The 19,866-nt window shown below is 38.8% G+C and overlaps 1 protein-coding gene and 1 long non-coding RNA gene across 2 annotated transcripts in view; one reads left to right on the top strand and one right to left on the bottom strand.

Annotated features, from left to right (window-relative positions):
• GATB (glutamyl-tRNA amidotransferase subunit B) overlaps nt 1–2,298 on the bottom strand; it is a 42,198-nt gene extending 39,900 nt beyond the window's left edge. The window contains exons 1-2 of the mRNA XM_005517554.3: nt 2,144–2,298; nt 43–193 (exon numbers count right to left, since the gene is read on the bottom strand). Of these exons, the coding sequence (XP_005517611.2) occupies nt 43–193; nt 2,144–2,298 (306 nt within the window). The remainder of the gene's footprint in view (nt 1–42; nt 194–2,143) is intronic.
• A 3,280-nt stretch (nt 2,299–5,578) lies between these two features.
• The window catches only part of LOC148184160 (uncharacterized), a 133,552-nt gene continuing 119,264 nt past the window's right edge, over nt 5,579–19,866 (top strand). Inside the window, exon 1 of the long non-coding RNA XR_015772785.1 lies at nt 5,579–5,670. This is a non-coding gene — a long non-coding RNA (uncharacterized LOC148184160). The remainder of the gene's footprint in view (nt 5,671–19,866) is intronic.

Here is a 19,866-nt window from a genome sequence, read left to right as displayed (position 1 = left end):
TGACATTAATACTGACATAAATGAAACTGCAGCTGAACTTACTGGTAAAGTCCCTGGTAAAGAAGCATCAAAGAAAGATACCAAAGAGTTGGGAGGTGCTGCAAACTGGACTTGGGAACCAGAGAAGAGTTTTGAGTTGGAACTGATCTGTGCATGAATTTCCAGACCCACAACTGGTATCCATAGAGCAAGGCTGAAAAGGAAAGAGAAGAAGGGAGAAACAATTTAAATACAGATGACATTAAAACCCATGAAAACCTAGAAACAGAAGAATTAGGAATGCTTAATTTATTAAAAAAAACCCAAAACTGTAATTGTAAAAGCACTGTAAACAATGTTGCAAATACATCTACACTGTAATGGGAAAAGCTGTGCTGTGATACTGGAGAGGCTACAGGGACTACATGGCAGTGTTCATTATATGCAAAAAAGAATGTCATAAAAAAATGTAATGGTTTAAAACTTTTAACTTTTCCTTACACAAGAAATCTCAGAGAAATTAATGAGGCACACTTGCATGCTGGATGAACCCTAATTTGGTGCCTTGTGAAAATCCCCAAATCATCATAAATATGAATTACTTCTCAGGTAGTTTGATAAATCTCCAACAGACAGGTGGCACAATAAATTATGTATTCTCTGTCAGATAGACACTTGCATGCTGGGAAAGGTGGCTCTCCAGAGCAGCATTAGTAGAATATTAGCATAAACATTAGTAATGTGGTAATAGAGAAATCATCATTTCAACTAGAGAGCTACTGTTCTCTGAATGTATTCCACAGAATAAAGCTTCTCCATATCATCTAAAAAGTAATTGCAATTCTCACATCCATAACCTTTATATGGACAAGAGAAAAAGGTCACCTTTACAGTATGAATTGCTTGACAGTTTCTGTAAGTAATTATCTGGCCTTGTACAAATGAACTGGCACAAATAATATTTCACTGATTAAATCACATTTCTGTGGCAGAAACTTCAGCAGTATGAGTAGCCAGATAGCTATGGGAGATAAGCAAGCAACGGAAAAACATGAAATAAATATATCAAGTACAGCATTCCTTCCAAAGGTGAACATTCTACATTGCCAAGATTTTACTTCTCCATGTGCCCTCCAACAGCTCCAACAGGAGGACATCCCTACAAACATCAAACTAGTGATGCAGATGACACTTGTACTGATGCTTTAGGAAGAAGAATGTTATCATGAAAGATTAAGGTTCAGATGTTTAAACATTCAGATGTTTACACATTTTCTTTCACTGAAATAATATTATTCTTCGGTGTTTTCAACTGATCATACAAATGCTTCAAGGTTTAAGAAATAATGTGAGCTTTCTTTTACATTTTGGTGGAAAAATGTATTCCATTGTTTCCTGTACTCTTCAGAAATGCCTTTCTGTCATATCATGGCATTAAAAATTACACCAGGCTTTCCTTAATCAGTGTATTGGCTTACACTCAGAGAGAAAGATACTTGCACCAGTCACTCCTTCAATCCTACTAACAACACTGATGAGGCACCTGGAGCTTCTTGCCGTTTGTTCAAGGATTTATGTTTATCTGTGTTTCTAAAGAACCAGCAGCACACTTCTGCCGGTGTCTGCACAACTTTCTTGAAGTGATCAGCTGTGCAGAAACTCGTGGGACACCAGAGAACAGGAGAACTTGTTCAGCCCGTGACTTTCAGTAGCAGCAGAAATAAAATGCTCTGTTTCAGGCACACCGCCCGGATCTCACAATACTCCACTCCAAGAGAAAGCCTCTTCTGGACTAGACTAACCCTCGAAAACACGCTCATGGAAGCTGGTGCGGCCCTCGCTGTTGATTCTCGGCACACGTGAGCGCACACGCCTCCCGAGCTGCGGGCCCTTATCGCAGCCAAGCGAGTCAGAGGGTCACGGCCCCGCGATTACCGTCAGCGCTTGGGGAGGGCTGCGAGATAAACGCGTGCTGAGCAGGCGCTGCCAGCAAGCCGTGCATGCCTTACGCCGCTCAGAAGCCGGAATTTACACCGGGCCCCGCTGCTCTCACCGCCGCTGCCCTGCCCAAGCCCCGAGCCCCAGACGCGGCCCCAAGGCGGGATTACCCCGGGGCAGAACTAGCTCCACCGGCCCCTCTCCCCGCGCTGTGCCGGCACCGTACCCGCTCTTCCCCGCCGGCACCGCCCCGCCTTTCGCGATACAGGCGACAGCCCTCTGCCCGCGGGGGAAAGGACCGGGCCCGGGCCCGGGCGCCGGCCGCCCCGCGCCGCGCTGCCGCGCCCGGCGCCAGGCCCCGCCGCCCCCCCGCGCCGCCATGGCCGCCTTTGCCCTGCTGGCGGCTGCAGGCGGCCGCAGCGCCCCCTGGGAAATGCAGTCCGGGCTGGCTGCGCGGAGCGCGGGCTATGCGGGCGGACTACAACTCCCATCAGGCCGCTCGCCGTGGCGCTGGGTCCGCATGTCCTCTCCTTATCCCGGGAATGCTGGAGCCAGGGATGGGGATCGCTGCTTTGCTGTTGTTTAAAACGCATTTGGTGGCTCATGTCCTCCAAGTGGGTTGTATGTGGCTTCCTTCTGGGCTTACGCTGACACAAAAACAGCTGCTGTTTTACTGGCGGCCGTTTGCAAGCCTTGGGCATCAAACGATGCAGTACCATGCGGCTGAGATCTTGGGGCTTAACTTCTCCTATGTGGAGCAACAAGGTTCAGTCTCGGCAGGGCCTGGGGATGTTCTGTGGTAATAAAGGGTCTTGTCCAGGGCATATGCAAACATCTTTAATGTTTACATAGCTACATTGCACAGATAACAGATTTAATGACATTCCGTTCCAAGCCGCAGGCGTGTGGAGCCTAAATGGGAATGAACATGAGCTGCTGTTGCTTATGTCATCTGTGCACTATGTCAGCACCTGCCAACAGAAGCTGATCCGTCACACACACATCAGTGAGGCTGATTTCTTCCAGCAGAGGATACTGGTGCACACAGGCACTTCAAACTGTCTTAGAACATTTATGGCCTCTTGTCTTCCCAAGATCCCGTATGAGATGCTGAATGGCTCTGAATCATGCCCAAGATAATAAGATGTCTTATAGACAATGTTTTGTAGCACTAATTTTCTGATATGTTAATATTTTAAATAAATTGCCTGGAAGTGCTATAAAAGAAGAAGCAGTTGAGAGATCCCATCAGCAGGCACTGACCTATAGTTACTTGTACAATATATCTTGTTTCAGTTAGTTTGTCACATTCCTTTTCTTGGGAAATATCCTTCCCTTGTACAACAAAGAGTGACCAAGAAAAAAAATCCCTTTCTAATAGAGAAGAACTGACCACGGGTCATCTTGTACATGTTGCAGAGATGGAAAACATTAAAGTGGCCTTTTTCCTTCTCTCCTGAAGAAAACTTCACATAGGAGGTAAACTAAGATAAAGCCTGTGTAGTAGTCTTTAAGCCAATGAAATATTTAAGAATTTTGATAGTTCTGATTTGAGGAAAATCCCATTTTCATTTGGACTTAGCAGGGGCCATGCAATGTCTTGTGATGAAAAATGTTTTTCAGAGTGAAGCTACAGCACATGGTTTTTATTTCTGAAACAAATTTATTCTCTTTACAATTGTCTTCCATGAACTCTGGATTTAGGTATTATTTGATCCTGTGTAGGGATTGGCAGGTCATTTCTACCCAGCTGTCAGGATAGGTTCTAAATATAGCTCTGAAGTGTCTCTACTGCTGTAAAAGTGGTAAATTTCAGATTATTATATTTCTTTTAATCCTGTTATCCTGATGTTATAGAAGATTTCATAAATAGTCGCTAAGAAGTTAAAACCTAATGAATTTTAAAATCATGTTACTTAAAGCCTTACTCTGCCTTGATTGCACAGACTTCTGCCCTTTGCACATATTATTTAGAAGGGAGTAGACAGCACAAAAGGATTGAAATCCATCCCAAACAATTCCTCTGGAACTTTTAGCTGTATTAGGGTTGTCTTACAGAGAGAGGAAGACTGGGAAGTGTCATTGTTTGTGATTTAAATTGTCTCAATGTTATTTTAATTCCTTTCTCAGGAAAAAATCCCGTCAGAAGAACATTTGCAGCCTTTTACCAGTAGCCGAGTAGGTAATAAATGAAAGCCCACATCCATATACAGGAAGCTGGGAATAATTGCCTTTCTCAGCAGCTTACTTTGAGGTGGGAAAGGCTACATATTTATTCCTTATTGCAGTGTGTTTATAGATCATGCTGAGGCTTGGAATAGGAAAATAGCACTGCATAAAGATTTGTGCTCTGATAGTTCAGTACTATGTAGACTCATATCTTAGAGAGGGTAGACCCAGGGGGCAGTTTGCTCTGAGTCTCTTGTTACTGTAGGAATTTAACCAATGTCTGAGAGGAAACTGGAATTTTATTGAGAGCAAAAACCCAACAGCATATAATTTAGTCCATAAACAATCAGTCTATTCCATTTATTTGAAAGAAGACCCCTCTGAATTTTAGTTTCTAGGGTTTGAGCTCTAAAATCTGATTTTTTGCAAGTCATGCTTAGCAGGCATACTTACTCCTTTTGTGGACTGTGAGGTCTCCTTTTGGTATAGCAGGGAATGGGTTATTCAGACTGGGGTGTTTGTTAGATACTTCACAGGCTGCCTGCAGTGTCTTGTTTCAGCATGTGAAATAAGGAACAGATAAGAATCTCTGCTAGATTTTGAAGCAGGAGTTGTGACTTTTGGAAGAGCAGATCCATAGTCTATCAAAAAATCACACATTGGCCTACAGGGAAGAGTAATGAAGCCAATTGCTAAATTTGGAAACAAATATGGTAAGGGGTGTTTTCAAACTTCTAGGCCCCTAGGATCACCTGTATACCTTGGAACCCTTTTTTTTCTTTTTTTTTTTTCTCTGCAGGTATAAAGAGAGAATTTTTTCCTGCGACTTTGAACTAATAGTGACAGTGAACTATTTTAGTCTGGAATATGGATTCAACTTGCTATCTACCAGTAATGGGACATGGCAAATACAAAAATGTGTACTTGATCTTGAGGATTGGGAAAGGATATTTCTATTGACCACAGGAAAGAGTATTTAAGGACCTAATAGAGCTGCCTTGTATGATCTGCTGATCATGTGTGTATGCATGCATGCAGTGATAGATTGGGTAGTATGAACAGCCTCATGATTTGAGGGTTCTTGTGTCAAAGTGCCATCAATTTCCTAATTGGAACATAGTGCCATTTTACTTTATTTACCAAAATTGTAACAACTCAAGGGTTGAAAAATAAGGGCCAAACTTGGCTAGGAAATAAAACACCACAAGAAATATGTATGTACAAGCAATTTCTATAAACAGTAATGAAAACATGTAAGTTACATCTAAGTCCTGGTGTAGAAGGTGAATTGTTATTCCTCAGAGGCTGTGTTGTTGAAGAGAACCAGTATCCTTGGTTCAGCCACGAGGAACCTGTGTGTTACCACCTTTCTGTACTGGTTTCACCTGGTGTGCCTTGCCTGGGAGTGAGCATTGGCTACACCTGTGATTTGAATCAGGTGCTGGCAATCCTGAAAACTCGCTTAGGAGCTGGAAGTGAGGTGGTTTCTGGGCTTGTTTTAGCTGAGGCTTGTTTAGGTCTGGGTAAACCCATTTGGCAGAGGCAGTGTTTGAAGAAGGCTAGTGCCACTAACCTTGTCTGAGGGCAAGTACCATCCTAATTTTATTATTTAATAAATTAAATCCTTATTTTTCCTATGTGAAGTTCCACTGTTATAGGCATAAGAGGATTTCCTAGCATATCACTGCTGTCTTGGTATTGCATCTTGATTAAGTTGGAAAATCTACATTATGAGCTTATGCTACCTTTAGTATGACTCCTAGTTGCCTAAAGATTTGTTTCATTTAGTTGAAAATCAGTATGATCTACCTACAGGCTGATCACTCCATTAGACTTGGACCTGCTATACTGCACAATGTTTTCTAAATGTTGGAGTTGTAATTCTGGAACAGTGTCAGGTTTATACTCAGATATAGTTCAGTCTATAAGGAATATGTTATAGTGGTTTGCTTTTATAGTGTATTTTCCAAGCAATGGAAACTGCATGTGGGAACAGCAGAGGCTAAGCTAGATCATCTATAATAAAGTTAAATAAACTTACTGTGCAGAATGTCTGTAATGATTATGCAGAAGGAAGTGATTGATAATATTTCCGCTGATCTAAATTTTGCTAGTGTGTTCTCTCTATTCATACTGGTATCTGCAAGAAAACCTTTAAAAGGTCTTTGTAGCTTTTGGTTTTTTTTTAACTTTGGTCCATTTAGAACCAAAGAAAGAACAGAGGGAAAAGCAGAGAGAGTAGAAGTGAGACTAATTTATTCTTGTATTTCATTTGCATTGCATTTCTGTGTAATGTTCTTCTTCTGATTATAATTTTCAGCTTGAAATTTTCAAGGAGCTGTTATGTCTGAGGCCTGTTATTTCCTAAATTAAGAGCCATAACTCTTGTTGCAGGCTGTCTGTGACTTTATATATATATATAAAAGTCATGGATCTAACATTTAAGCAGCATATAGTTTCACATAACTGATACTCAAACAAGAACTGTCATATTCTCAGTTATAAGATTCCAGCTGATGGCCCAACCTAGGAAAAAATAGACACAAAGATCTATGCTAAATTTGTTAAAGAACAAAAATTTTAGCTGAACAGTCAAATTAGGAATACACATCAAAGTGTTTTGCCCTTACTAAGAGACAGTATTAGGAATCAACAAAACCTTCAATTATTATTGACTTCTCTGTCATGAATAAGGTGAAGGAATAGTTTGAAGGAGTTGTCAAGCAACATAATGCTGGGAGTAAGCTGGTTATAATAATGTCATTAGTTTAGTCTAAAATTAATTTTTTAAATCAAAACCAATCTAAAGATAGTCTGAAATGTTAAATTCTGTCAAGCTGCTGCTTGTAAGAGAGGGATTTCTTTAAAACATGAGATTACGAGTAGGTTGAAGCCAATTTGAAAAGGCGATATTTAAAAAAAAATTATTCCACAACTTAGCACGATGCTTCTAAGGGCTGCTTTTATTGTTCTTAACACTAAGGATTGATTTTAATTGTCTAGAGCAATAAGGATGCAAACTAAAACTGTTGCCCAGATGGAACTTTGTGATTTATTACTTCACTGAAAGCACAGTAGAAATGTAAATGAAGGAAAATACTACAGATAAGTGTTCAAAAGCTTTGAATAAAGTTGCAGATCCTGAAGTGAGACAGCCCTATCTTTTCCCTCTGTAGGAACACAGACTTCTGTTTTACTTATTTAGGATTGATTTACGAGTTAGCTAGTTATTTTCAATTTTTTGCATATTCTTTGCCTTCAAATGTATACAACTATACATTGAGTTATATATAACCCAGGTGGGCTTGAAGAACTCATGTTGAAACCTTTGTCCTGCTGGATATAATGTTTTCACTCTGGAGCATAAATTTTTCTCTCTTTAATTGCATAGTTGCACTGCTGTCTTCATCTTAACACAGTGCCTTTGGCATTCAAAGCAAAATCTGGTTTATGTTCTGCTTTTTAGTAATAAGTGACAAGAATGTTTATGATGTGTCTTTGGCTTTTTTTCCCCCTTGTACTGTATTTATGCCATACCTATGCGCTTGGTAACTTTTCTTAGAGCGAAATAAAAAATGTAAACATTGATTCTTCCTGAGAATGAAAGGAGAATGGCAGCACGCTTGAAATTAAACATCCATCTCACAATTTGATGTGGTTTTGGGGTTTTTATGTGTTTTGGGTTGGTTTTTTTTTTTCTTTTCCTGCAGACTCATTGCTTTTGCATCCAGATTATGATTTCTCCATGGATTTGGTAAAGATAGTGTGTTAATCACAGGCAATAACTGAGAGCGTGCAAGTGGAGACAGATTGTGACAACCTGGAGGAATGAGAGCCTTTGGGTATAAAACAGGCCAGAACATACAAAAACAGTGCAAACATATTTTTTTTTTCTTTTGTTACTTGCGTATCTAGTTTCCTAATGGAAAGTTCTGCCAAAAAATTTCAATCAAGGGTTTCCTCTTGAGTCGTTTATTCTGTCCTTGGGCTTTCTGTGGTGCCATCAGTTCTTGCTGACTGGTGTGAATTGCTACCCACCAGTAACCACAGCTAATATGAAATAGGCTGGTAACTAACCAGAGCCCTTTTATTTTATTATGAACTTCACCTGGGAGTTGTACCTTCTGTTGAACTTGACCTGAGTTATTCCTTGCTCATGGGATAACTTGGCCCATTGAAGACTCTTGGTGTTTCGTACATATTGTATCACAGAGTTTGTTTTCCAACTTATTCTTTGCAAAAAGTATGAATGATTGTGCAGTCTTGTGGCCAACAGACATTTTAAAGTCCTGTGCCGGTGTATAAAATACATTGATAGTGGAATACTTAATTTAATATTATTTTAAAGGTAAGGAAAATAAATTAACTGCTGGTATTTGGTTTGGTTTTGTTCAGGCATTTTTTGGGGGGGAAGAAGTTGGGGCTTGGGATCTTTTTATTTTACGTGAAGTTTGTCCTGTATGTAGAGTTGTTTTTTCTTGTTTGGGGGTTGAGGTGGGTTTCTTTTTTTGTGTGTGTGGCTTTTCTTTTTTTTTTATTTTTTTTACATCACCTTAGATTAGATGAGATCAGATTCTTCCATTGTGGAAGTGAAATTTTCTCTACAGAAACTTTTATTAACTGGTTAATCAGTAACTACTTTGGGACTGAAGTGCTTGAGCAAGTGATTTCATCATCTCAGATTAGATGAAATTCTTCTGTTATGGAAGTGAAATTCTCTCTATAGGAGCTTCTGTTAACCAATCAGTCAGTAACTGCTTTGGGACTGAGGTGCTTCAGTAGCTGATCACTAAGTTGCAGTCTGAAGCCAGACTGTAAGAGGTGTTATGTGCTTTGCACATACTGGGGCAATGGCTCATTAGGTTTTAATACATTGGATAATCTTTGAAGTTTGTGTTTCCTCCTTGCTTTGTCCAGGATAGCAGCACGTGCAGGCAAGTCACAGCAGCACAGGATACTCAGACTGTGTCAAAGGGCTGGTTCTACAGGACTTGTTCAAGCAGAACTCTGGGGATTTGAGTAAGAGTTTGGGTTTGACTCCCCAAACCTTTGATAAAGGAGGCAGCATGTATTAGATAACTGCAATAACAACTTTGCCAAAGGGACTTCAGAGACTAACCTTTCCAGCTTTGCTGTGTGTCCTTCTCTTTCCTTTCTAGATGCTAACATTTATAGTATGGTAGCATAGCTTTCTCTTTAGAAGTGTTTGCTTTCTGCTGATGCTCACAGTAGTGGCCAAAAGTAGTGGTAATGGCATAGGAATACATTGCTGGCTTTTGTTCTAACAATGCTTTTGATCTCTCTCCTGTCATTTTCTGCTACAGTGTAGATTAAGGCAATGCATGAGTGATGGCATAGGAAGCCTTTTTCATCAGGGTGGTATCTGTGGGAGAAAGGATGCTCTGCCAAGTCATGAGACTTCTTTACATGCAGTAAAAACACAAGAATTATCTTCCTGCTGGGCCAGGCCTGCAGTAGCAACTATATCTGGAGGTTACAAGATGTACCTGGCCTCAAAGGCACACTTGGATTAAGGCTTCCTGGGCTACTGAGGTGGAAATTCAACACCTTATTTTGATTAGATATGCAGCTACCTTAGCTGGCTGGAAGAAATACATCTGTGTATCAAAACATTTTTTTTCCAGATCTCCTGTCTCATGGTACTAGATGGAAACTGTCTAGTTCAGGAAGCATTTTATTTACTTCTATGTGGGTTATGCAAAGATTGCTGTTTCTTTTAGGTCCTGAGAGGGAGAGATATTTACTTCCTCTTGGACTCTTCTTTCAGCATGTCTGGTTTTGCTTTGTTTTGTTTTTTTCTTCTTTTGAAATATGGACACTTATTTTTGTGTCTTACTTGTGATTGTTTACTTGGTCTTTCCCAGTCTCCATCTGTTTAATTTTAAATCAATTTTTATTGTTACATACAGAAAACAAACATATACCTGTAGCCAGGATGATTTTTCTCTAACATAAGGAGAAAGAAGAATGAGAATTTTCATAAAAATATAGTCAGTGTATCTGCTAACCTCTTCAGAACTGAACAAAATTGAATTTTTTTGTCTCCTGTTACCACAATGCTTGAGAAGTTTTCAAATGCATGATAGCAGCTTGGTAAATAATCAGCATATTGTAAATGTATCTTTTAAAGGCCAAGGAATAGCATAAATACTCTTTCAACTTGTGGATGATATAAAACATTTCCAGTTGGATCATGTATAGAGTAATTACTTTTGACAAGTTAATTTTGCAAGTGTCCAATTAAGCTATTCATTCATAGCTTATCTCTTCACAGTGTGGCTGTATTCACTTAGCTGTTCTGGCTTGAATTTCTATTGTGCCTTTAAATATGGATCCAAATTCATGGGATGTGAATTCATTTATAGGGCAATTCTTAGTGTTGAGAGTTTGAACCCCCTCAAATCACATCACAAGACTGACTTTAAATCAAGAGGGATGTAAGGCTATGTTTTTTCTTTTTCTTTTTTTTTTTTAAGTAGTAGTGAATGTTTGTTAATTACTTGGCTTCTATTTTCCTAAAACTGTTAAGATTTATAGTCTCAGTTTTTCTTTAAACTCACTTTAATTCACAATTTGAAGTCAATTTTAGGGGTACCAAACTCCCAGTTAAAGTCTCAAAGCTGTGACTTTAAAGTAAAACACCAAATATTGAAAGGTAGCTGAGAATGATAAGATACTGAACTAGCTCTTATGAATGTTACAAAGTAGGTATGATGAGAGTATGGAGAATTGAATATTTGAGATCCCAGGATGGCACTAGGTATTTTCAGTTGATAATGGAAGCTGTTGATTTAATGCTCTTGATAGAAGTGGAAATAAACCAAGTTGAGAGCATACTGTGATTATTCAAAGAGTTCAAGGGCATCTGTAACCTGCTTCAATCAGCCAGATGTTTGGATTTTAGGAATGAAGTAGTAAACTGCATTAATGATGGACTTGGGCCTCTAGAAGCTTCTTTAAAAAAAAAAGCATCTTAAAATATTAGTATCTAATGCTTGTTCTGTGTGTGAACAGAGCAGGATTAGGGAACTGCTACATGATTAATCAAGCTTGAGTTTATATCAAACTGTAAACTCTAGGGACCAAATTTACTAGGCAGATAATTTACACAATGTGCCCTGGTATCAGTGAAGCAAACTCAACAAGTTGTGTGATAGTGGTAGATAGTGTTTCTTCTCTGCCATCCATCCTGTTTTTCACTTGCACAGAAATGCCTCTAGCAGTAATTGGCCTAGGTCAGAGCATAGCTGAACCTTTAAAGTTCTTTGCAGCTACACAGAAGTCTGTAGGTTGCTATCCTAAATCCATCTAAGGAGGGATAGGGAGGCATGATCATCGTAGTAATGATGAAAACCTGGAATAATTGCACTAGATTTCCTTCCTTATCCATTTTTGCAAGTCAGCGGTCCCAAACTGAGAGCACTGATTGAGCGATACATGCATGCACATCCCCTCAAACTCCCTTGGCTGAAGTTCACATGGACACTCAGACTTGAGTACTTCTGAGTTCTTTCAGTTCCTTTGTCTATGTTGACACTTTAGCTGTAAATGGATTATGACTGTGGGTTTCACACAGAGTTCTAGATACCAGGCTGTCTCATCCCACACTTATTTGGGTTAATTACATATCTGTTCTACACCTCTCACACTGACACCTGGTTGGACATGAAAGAAGTCCAGCTTTCCTCTGCAACGGCTGGAAGCCACTAATATGAGATAGAGGGCAGGCCAAGCTAGGCCAGAAAAGTACACTTTGGGATAGAAAATTGAAAGCTCTTAATACTACCTGGATTTTTAGGATGGAAGAGTGAGCCCAGCAGATTTCCATCACCAATCTTCATTACTGCCACTCAACAATGCAGTCTGTAAGCAGCAGCAGTTCTTTTTCCCAGACTGTGTAACTTCACTTTCTCAAAAATTCTGCACGCTGGAGAACACCCTCCACTATAACTTACCAAGTGGCTCAGGAGACCAAGAAATACTGTCTTCTCTAAGATGTCCGAGTCTGTCTATCCAGCACACCACACTGCTTCTTAAATACTGTTGACTTAGGTTTCCTAAACAAGGCTTTTCTAATGCTGTTAATCTACCTGCTTATTTAACAAAAAAAAAAAAAAAAAAAAGACCTTCTGTATTGGTAAATTTCTCTGAGATTAATTTTGTAGAGATAGCTGAAATTCACTTAATATTTTGGCTTTCATATCCCACTGTGGAATTATCTAGAGGATAATAGTAATATAAATCTTCCACCCAGATGTTATGGAATTGTCTCTCCTTTTTTTTTGATTGTTTTTTCATCACAGTTACACTAGGTCTGGGTTCAGACTCACATTGTTTCCAGTAGCCTATATTTCAGTAGCATTAACAATGCAAAAGAAATATATTGAGGGCCTGGAGTGGGGCCTTCAGAAAAGCACTCAATCTATGAGGATTTTCCAGTTAGGAAAGCCTGTTCAGATATTGCAGTTGTAAGCAGATTGTCACAAAGTTGGTGTGAGAAAGCTGAAGAGGTGGTGTGGTATGGTTTTGACTAAAGAAATAAAGCATTATTGTTCTTCCTTTGAGTGTTGATAACCCTGGACTTCAGTAAAACTGGTTAAGTCCTATTGCAGGAATGGAACTGGTGCTGCTTCTCAACAGTTCTTTGTGCCAGTCAAGTGTGGAAGTGGAAGAATGTTTGCTTCCCATGATCAGTGACAGTGAACAGAACTGTGGTGTGGTTGGAGCTAGGTGAATGTAGTCAAGGTGGAGATTCAGTCCAGAAGGTTTGTTTATTGGACAGAGGATTTTATGAATGGACTGCATCGGCTCTGCTGCCTGGAAGTAAACTGGTGAAAGCAGTGCTTGATGTCCTATGGCTTGGGCTGATCCTGCTTGGATTGCTGACTTGCCTCAGCAATTACTACTGGTGCTGTGCAGTCATTTGGTATTGCATGTTGTGTATTTATTTTTGCATATTTTGATTTTTGCATATTTTGATTTTGGTCAAGATTCAAAGATGTTTTAACCTTCAGTTTCAATTTGTCCACGTTTCATAAATACATCGTTAGTAAACCTTAGAACTCTCATTGTGTTTCCTACCTCATGTCACTGCACTAGTACTAGAAATCTTCATTTCATTGTTATGTATTTATTAGTATAGGCAAACACTCAGGTATGGGGTAATGTAATATGTAGTAAAATTATTTAAATATAGAAAAAATATCACTCTAGGGAATTAAAGTAAAGGGGGGAAGTCTAATTTACATATTGGCACAAGTCAGGGTTAGCCAGTGACTGACAACCCATTCAACTAGGCTGAAATGGAAATAGGGAGAAAATGTAGTCAGCAGAGCAAATGTGGTTTATTGAAATGTGTATACATTTATATATGTCTATAGGCCCTTAGGGAAATTCCTTATGAGTAGGGAAGTGAGTGCCCTGTCTCTTCTTCCCTTTACACACAAGAGAAAAAGAAATAGTCTGACCCACAGTCTGACTCAATCTGAATACAGTCACCTAATGAGTGTCTGGTTGGTAATATAAACATTGTCACCTCTGCTGCAGCTCCTGGGGAGGTACCTTTTGCTGTATCAGCCCTGTTCTCCACCAGTGTGCCAGGCGTGGGCACCACCTGCCCTGCAGCAGGGAACGAGGCACGTGTCCGTGCTGTGCCGTATTGGCACATGCCATGGCATAGGGTAGGTTTGTGCTCATGTGCTGGAGGGCTGCCTGAGATACGGTCATGGTTCTGCCATCCTGTCTGATTCCACTTGTGCTGCTTCTCCATTTGCTCTAGCAGTAGAATTACGCTATTCACTTATTCCATGCCTCACTCTGATCCCTTAAATCGGTGAGACTGAGGTGTAAATTACTATTCTTTATGACTGTGTTATTCGACCCTGTCCTTCACAAAAGTAGATGAAATTTCATATTTCATAATAGTATTGGACTAGAATTGTTACCTCATTCCACAATTCATCTCAAAAATGGAGGAAAAAATATTTTTGGATGAAGCCTTCAGTCTTTTCTACCCTGGATAATTCCTTGACTGCACAGAGTCCCATAAGATTTCACGTTCATAGAGACTATTTAATCAAGTGGACATATGCATCTTGAAACATTAAATAAAACTATGCTTAAAATGTAGCAATATTTTAACATAAAATAATATTGATTCTCTTGCAAGTTGTGTTGTGCCTAGCTGCCTGAAACTTTGTACTGTTCATCCTACTGGAGCCCCTAGGAATCCTGTTGTTTTTTAGTTCTTACTGAAAGGTGGAAACATAATTGAAGTAAGTGGTTAATCAGTGCAGTGGTGCATGAGCTTTTTTTATAGAGACCCCCAGAGACTTCTTGCCTGTGTGTGCAATGCTTCAAATAATTATTATTTATTACCAAAGTATTTGCACCATCTGCCCCACACTTATTAGTGCAACTGTGCTATCCATTGATAAACCTTTTCTTTAACTCCTGTTTCTCTGCCACCAGGTCCTTCCACAAATAAATGGTAGAGCTGGTAAATAATGTGCAAGGGATGAAAAAAATTCTTAAATGCTTTGAGAAGGGAGTCAGATTATCTGCTTGATGTAGTGATTTATTTGACAAATGAAGCCAGAGAAGGATAGGGCATACAAATATTGTTGTGTTCTTGCTTTGTCACTTTCAAAATTTCTCTTTCTTAACTTCCTTTATTTCAGTCAATTGAGTAAAATTAGTAAGTGCATGTGTCAGGTGCCAGATGCTGTATATCTCTTTCTGGAATTCACATGGCTTTTCAAATTTTTTGAAAGATAAATAAAATACAGTATACTGTATAAGTTGACAAGTCTGATGTATTGTATCTCTGCTGTAGTATGCATATGTTTGGTTTAGCAAGAATATTCTCAGGCTTTTACTAGCCCTCAAGAAATCTCATAGTGGATTGTACTTCCTAAGTTATTACTTAATTTTTTGTATTACATTTTTCCCCTCCCAAATTCAGGTATTTTATATATATATATATATTTTTTTTAATCCAATAGGCTCTGTTTCAGCTAAAACTAGGCATGGTTTTTCAGTCCTCAAACCTAGTGGTTCTCCCTGCTACAGCTTTCAGTGGAATGAACACTTGTATTACCCTAGACCAAAAAGCGGAGGTGGGCTAAAATACATAACTCCTACATTCTGCAAAACACTTTGAACAGGAAAAAGAGTATGCAGGAAATCAGGAGATTCTGTTGAATCACGTAAAGTCATCTGTGTCTTGGCCTGTTCTCTGATGGTGTTACTGGCATAGGTATTTCCTACATTTTTTTAGTCCTTCTCTATATTCACTAATGCAAAATTTTGTTTACCACAAACTTCTTTCTTTTTTTTTTTAACCCCTGTGATTTAAGACAGCTTCTTGTTGTCCTGTCCATAATGGATAAGCAGATAAATTAATCCCTTCCTCTTTGCAGCAGTCCTGTATAATCCGGTAAGACTCTCACTAGTACATTTCCATTGATCTCTTCAAGTTAAATAGTCCTGTGTCTTTCTTCATATCTGGTATTTTTTAGGTTCCTGATCTCTGTTCTTCTCTGAACTCTCTCCAGGTGGCCTAGGTTTTTCTTGAAATGTCATACCTTTATGGGAATTCTAGCTTAACTGGTGCTGAGTAGAGATACTTCACTTTTCTTTCAGCTTATATTTATGGCTTTAAATGGCATAAACATCTATGCTTTTTATTTTATGGTACTGAAACAAAGAAACAATTATTAAATTAATATTTGTGATCTGATGTAACTAACAGATTCTTCCAACAGAAGTGATATCTAGTAAGATATCCTCCACTGTGTGCTTTGAGCAGTTAATTATTCCTGCCTAAGTGTATAAACCATTGCTATTGGAATTTATGTAGGTTTTCTGAATGGACTAATTGTTCTGCTTGAGAGAAGGCAGATTCTATTAATTTCCATGTAAGAGAAATACTTGCAATACAGATATAACTTTAATGATGGCAATAAAAAAAAAAAAAGAAGGTAAGTCAGGCTTCTCTAGGGAATTCTCCTGGTATTTAAGTCAAAAGGACTTTTCAGTAGCACAGTAGGATTTCTCTTTTGAATAGTGTGTTTTTTCCTTTTTCCCCCCACCCCCTCATACTCTTAAATAGTTGAAAGAGGAGACTTGTTTTGAAAATCTGTGCAAGCTTACAATGGACTCCCAGGCAGCAGTAGTGCCTGCAAAATTTCCTGGAGCAACCACAACATGGGTTGTCCTGTCAGGTACATAACTGTCTATTAGAATTTCAGAAGCAAATAGAATTTTAGGGATATGATGACCTTTTCAACTAATTTTTTTTTTTCTGCTGTTTCATTTTCAGAATGTTCCCTTGTAGGATTGAAATACAAGTGTAGATTTGAGTGTTAGAAAATGTGTGTATTTAAAAAGCTAGTTTTAGAGAGAATAAATTCTTCATGGAAAACAAGAGAGGGATGAAAATGATTAGCAAAGAGGATTGTAGTGAACCCAAGTTTTTGTAGCTCACCTGGCTGGGGCACTTGAACTGCATATGATAAATAGATTGTAAGGCCTCCTGTGCCCAAAGTACTTGAGAAACCCATGCAGTGCAAACTTGATTGATTTGATAGAAAGAACATAACCTCCTCTCAGATCATAGCATACATAGATTTTGTTCAGAGGCTTGACTTTAAAAAGAACAGCAGCAAGTTTTTACATCCTCTAAGCAGGGTATTAAAAAAAACCAAAACAGCACCACAAGCAAACAGCAAAACTGAAGAGAAAAGCCTGAAGTGGACCCAGTTGACCCAGGAGTCTAGCAGCTGTCCAAAACCTTAAGTACTTTCTTCTCTCTCAGTAACTTGGGTGTTTCCATCAGCATACTTCATCAATAAAAGATGCTATTTTGAGCCCTCCATAGGGACCAAGATGTCTGACATATTGACTTGCACTGCCCAACTGATCTCTGATCTGAGGAGGTGTTGCAGGCTCAAGAGACAATGTTGTGGATTATTAATCTTTTATTATTATGATTGTGATCCCATGGATTTTGTGGAAAAGGACTTTAGCTATTGTAAAATTCAGTGACAGATTTGCATAAATTATTGCATAATTGCAAAAATAAAGATTGAGGTGAGATGCAACAAATTGCCCTAGTAATGATTTTTAAAGCACCATCTGTGGCCTGATACTTCTGGCTCTCTAAAAGTGGTATTGTTCAGAAATCTGTTGTGTGGCATACAGGTGGCTCATTCTGCGCTTGCCTGCTATCAGCAGTAGCCTGTGTTGGTGGGGGATACCTCCACAATGAAAGACAATAGTATTTATCATATTTTTGGAGCAGAAACACTCCCCACAGGCTATAACATGGTGTTTTGTTTTGGTTGTCAATTTCCCATGACACCAAGTTTCCTGAAAAGGATGAACAATAAGCCAAATGCTCATTATTTGGCTTCATGTGTTTGAGCACAACACAGCATCTGATATAATTGATTCAATTCCGCTAAGCAGCATATGATGATGTTGTTATTTTAGGTGAACTGTACAGGGAAAACAGCAGGAAGAAAAACACTCTAGTGTCATGTCCTTATCTAGTGACCTTCAAAGCTGACTGCTCTGTGTCACTGACTCTTAACTCAGAAAAACCAACAATAGAGTAATCAGGCACAAATAGCATCCCTCTCCACTAAACCCCTCAAACAAACAAAACCCCTCCAAGCCTTAATCCCTTAGGAGTAAGTCTTGAGTCCCCTGAATACATTAGTGAAAGTTAATGTCAAGTAATCCATATTTAATTTGTATACCCTTCTCCTCTCAGCTCCTTCTGCTAGCTGTCGCTCCTTTATTGGGCCCATATCGGCATAAATTATATTGCCTGCTCTATGCCATTTTTACAAACAGAATCTTAAAGGGTGGTAGCAGATTAGAGGGGGAAATAAGTTCTATTCCAAGGAATTCGGAAGAGTTGTTAGCATTTGTCCAATTATCCTTAAAGGGCATGGTTTAGAGTGAGTTTTGCAATCAGTCGTTGTCCTTGCTGTGGTAGTGAGAGGTATGTTTTGCTGTCAGCCAAACCTTCCAGCACCTTAAATTATCATGTGCCCCCATGGGAAGCCTATCACTTGGAAAACAGAGATTACCACATGGGGAAAGCAAAATAAAAATGTTAATTTTACTGTGTTGCTGTGCAGTGGCAGGACTTGGCAGTCAAGCTAGCACCCTGTTGTACTTCAATGTGTTGTTTTACATGCACCGAAGCATCAGACTGGAAAGTGTGAGTAGAAGATAGGGGCACAGTGTGGTCAGAGCAGAACTTGCAATTAGTGTATGTTACAGTGTGGCATGTGACTATACTATCTCTGATAACCCCAGATCTCAGTAGTTTTCAGTTTAGGCATTTGCTGTGGTTTTCACTTAGAAAAAGCAATGCTTACTTCTATTGATACCTCACTTATTACTGCTGGACACTAACTAAACTGTAGTATTAGTTACAACAGTATTTCTATCATATGTTAATGAGGTGGAATTTTATAGCAATTAACAGAAGAGGAGTATTGATATGAGCTTTGAAAAAGTTTCTTTCAGTTTGGATAAGTTTTCTAATTCACAAGGAATGCATTAAAAAAAAAAAAAATAAAAGCTCATGTAGTATTTGCCCAGAGCCTATCACCAACCAATTGAAAACAACTTTCAAGATGCTTCGTTAACGTTAGTTAGAATTCCTGTTGAGTAGTGCTGGTCAGTTAGAACTTGGTTACTGAAGAACTAGATTCTCTCCCCTTTCCCCTGTACATTCTGACAGTAAACTCTGAGATCTATAAAAAAGAAGGATTTTAGTAGAAGGTATTTGTTCACCTGTATAATTTGAACTCCATTGAACTACTTGCAACAGCTTTCCTTCAGACACAAAAGCTAACCCTGTGTCAGTTTTATTTTGAAAATATTTTGGATGTCACTGCTTTCTGCCCTCCAGTTACACTTTGACTTGTTTATGCCAAAGCTTGTTTCAGTAGTTTCTGAAATTAGTATGCTGTTAAAAAGGATAGATGAGACTGAAGTCTCTGAACAAAATCTGGTGGAAAAGGTTAAGGATTTGCAAAAGCAGGGTGAAATGTCTTACAGAAATCTTTATTGCTGATAATCTTAGTTCATTGCAGAATAGAAACTATAGAAAATAGCATTAAATCCTACAAGGATGAGCAGTAAGTGCTGGAGATTCTGTATTGTATAATAATCTGTCTTAAATCTTAAGATATGTTTTATCTTATTTCAAGCGTTCTTGCGTTGCTTCACTTCGTGTCTTTTGCTATAAGCTTGAGTCAAAACCCTTTAAAGTCAATGAGAAAATATTTCACCTTGACATCAGTCGGCTTTGTATCCAATACTGTGACTCATGAAGATCTGTGGAGTTCTTATTATACTTGGCTGATAATACTGTGGCCATTGAAGTAGCCAGGAATTGAAACAGATTTTAAAAAATAAAACTCTCCTCAGCTTGCACACAATAAAAAAAATCCATATTGTTTTCTAAGTGTTTTGCATTTCTTTATAAAGATGTTCTTTGGGCATGATTGTACCATTGTGGATAATAGAAATGTAGTGTCAGGCAGCACTTCAGTACCTGCCTGAATTATTTTATGTGAAGATCAAATCCTTAGCTTTCTTGCCCAGACTTGTTTTTGATTTTGGTTTTTCTTAGCTCACTGTAAGTCAAGCAAAATAAAAAATGGTTGAAGGAGAAAGAGATGATTTTGGAAATACTCAAATGTGTTTAAGGCCTCTTTTCAGAACCATTCTGTC

This window comes from Pseudopodoces humilis, chromosome 6, assembly GCF_049639895.1.
Source record: "Pseudopodoces humilis isolate 2021_Gansu_Grassland_sample_001 chromosome 6, ASM4963989v1, whole genome shotgun sequence".
Classification (NCBI taxonomy): domain Eukaryota; kingdom Metazoa; phylum Chordata; class Aves; order Passeriformes; family Paridae; genus Pseudopodoces; species Pseudopodoces humilis.
The sequence above is the reverse complement of the archived record's forward strand: the minus strand, read 5'-3'. Positions and strand labels throughout refer to the sequence as shown.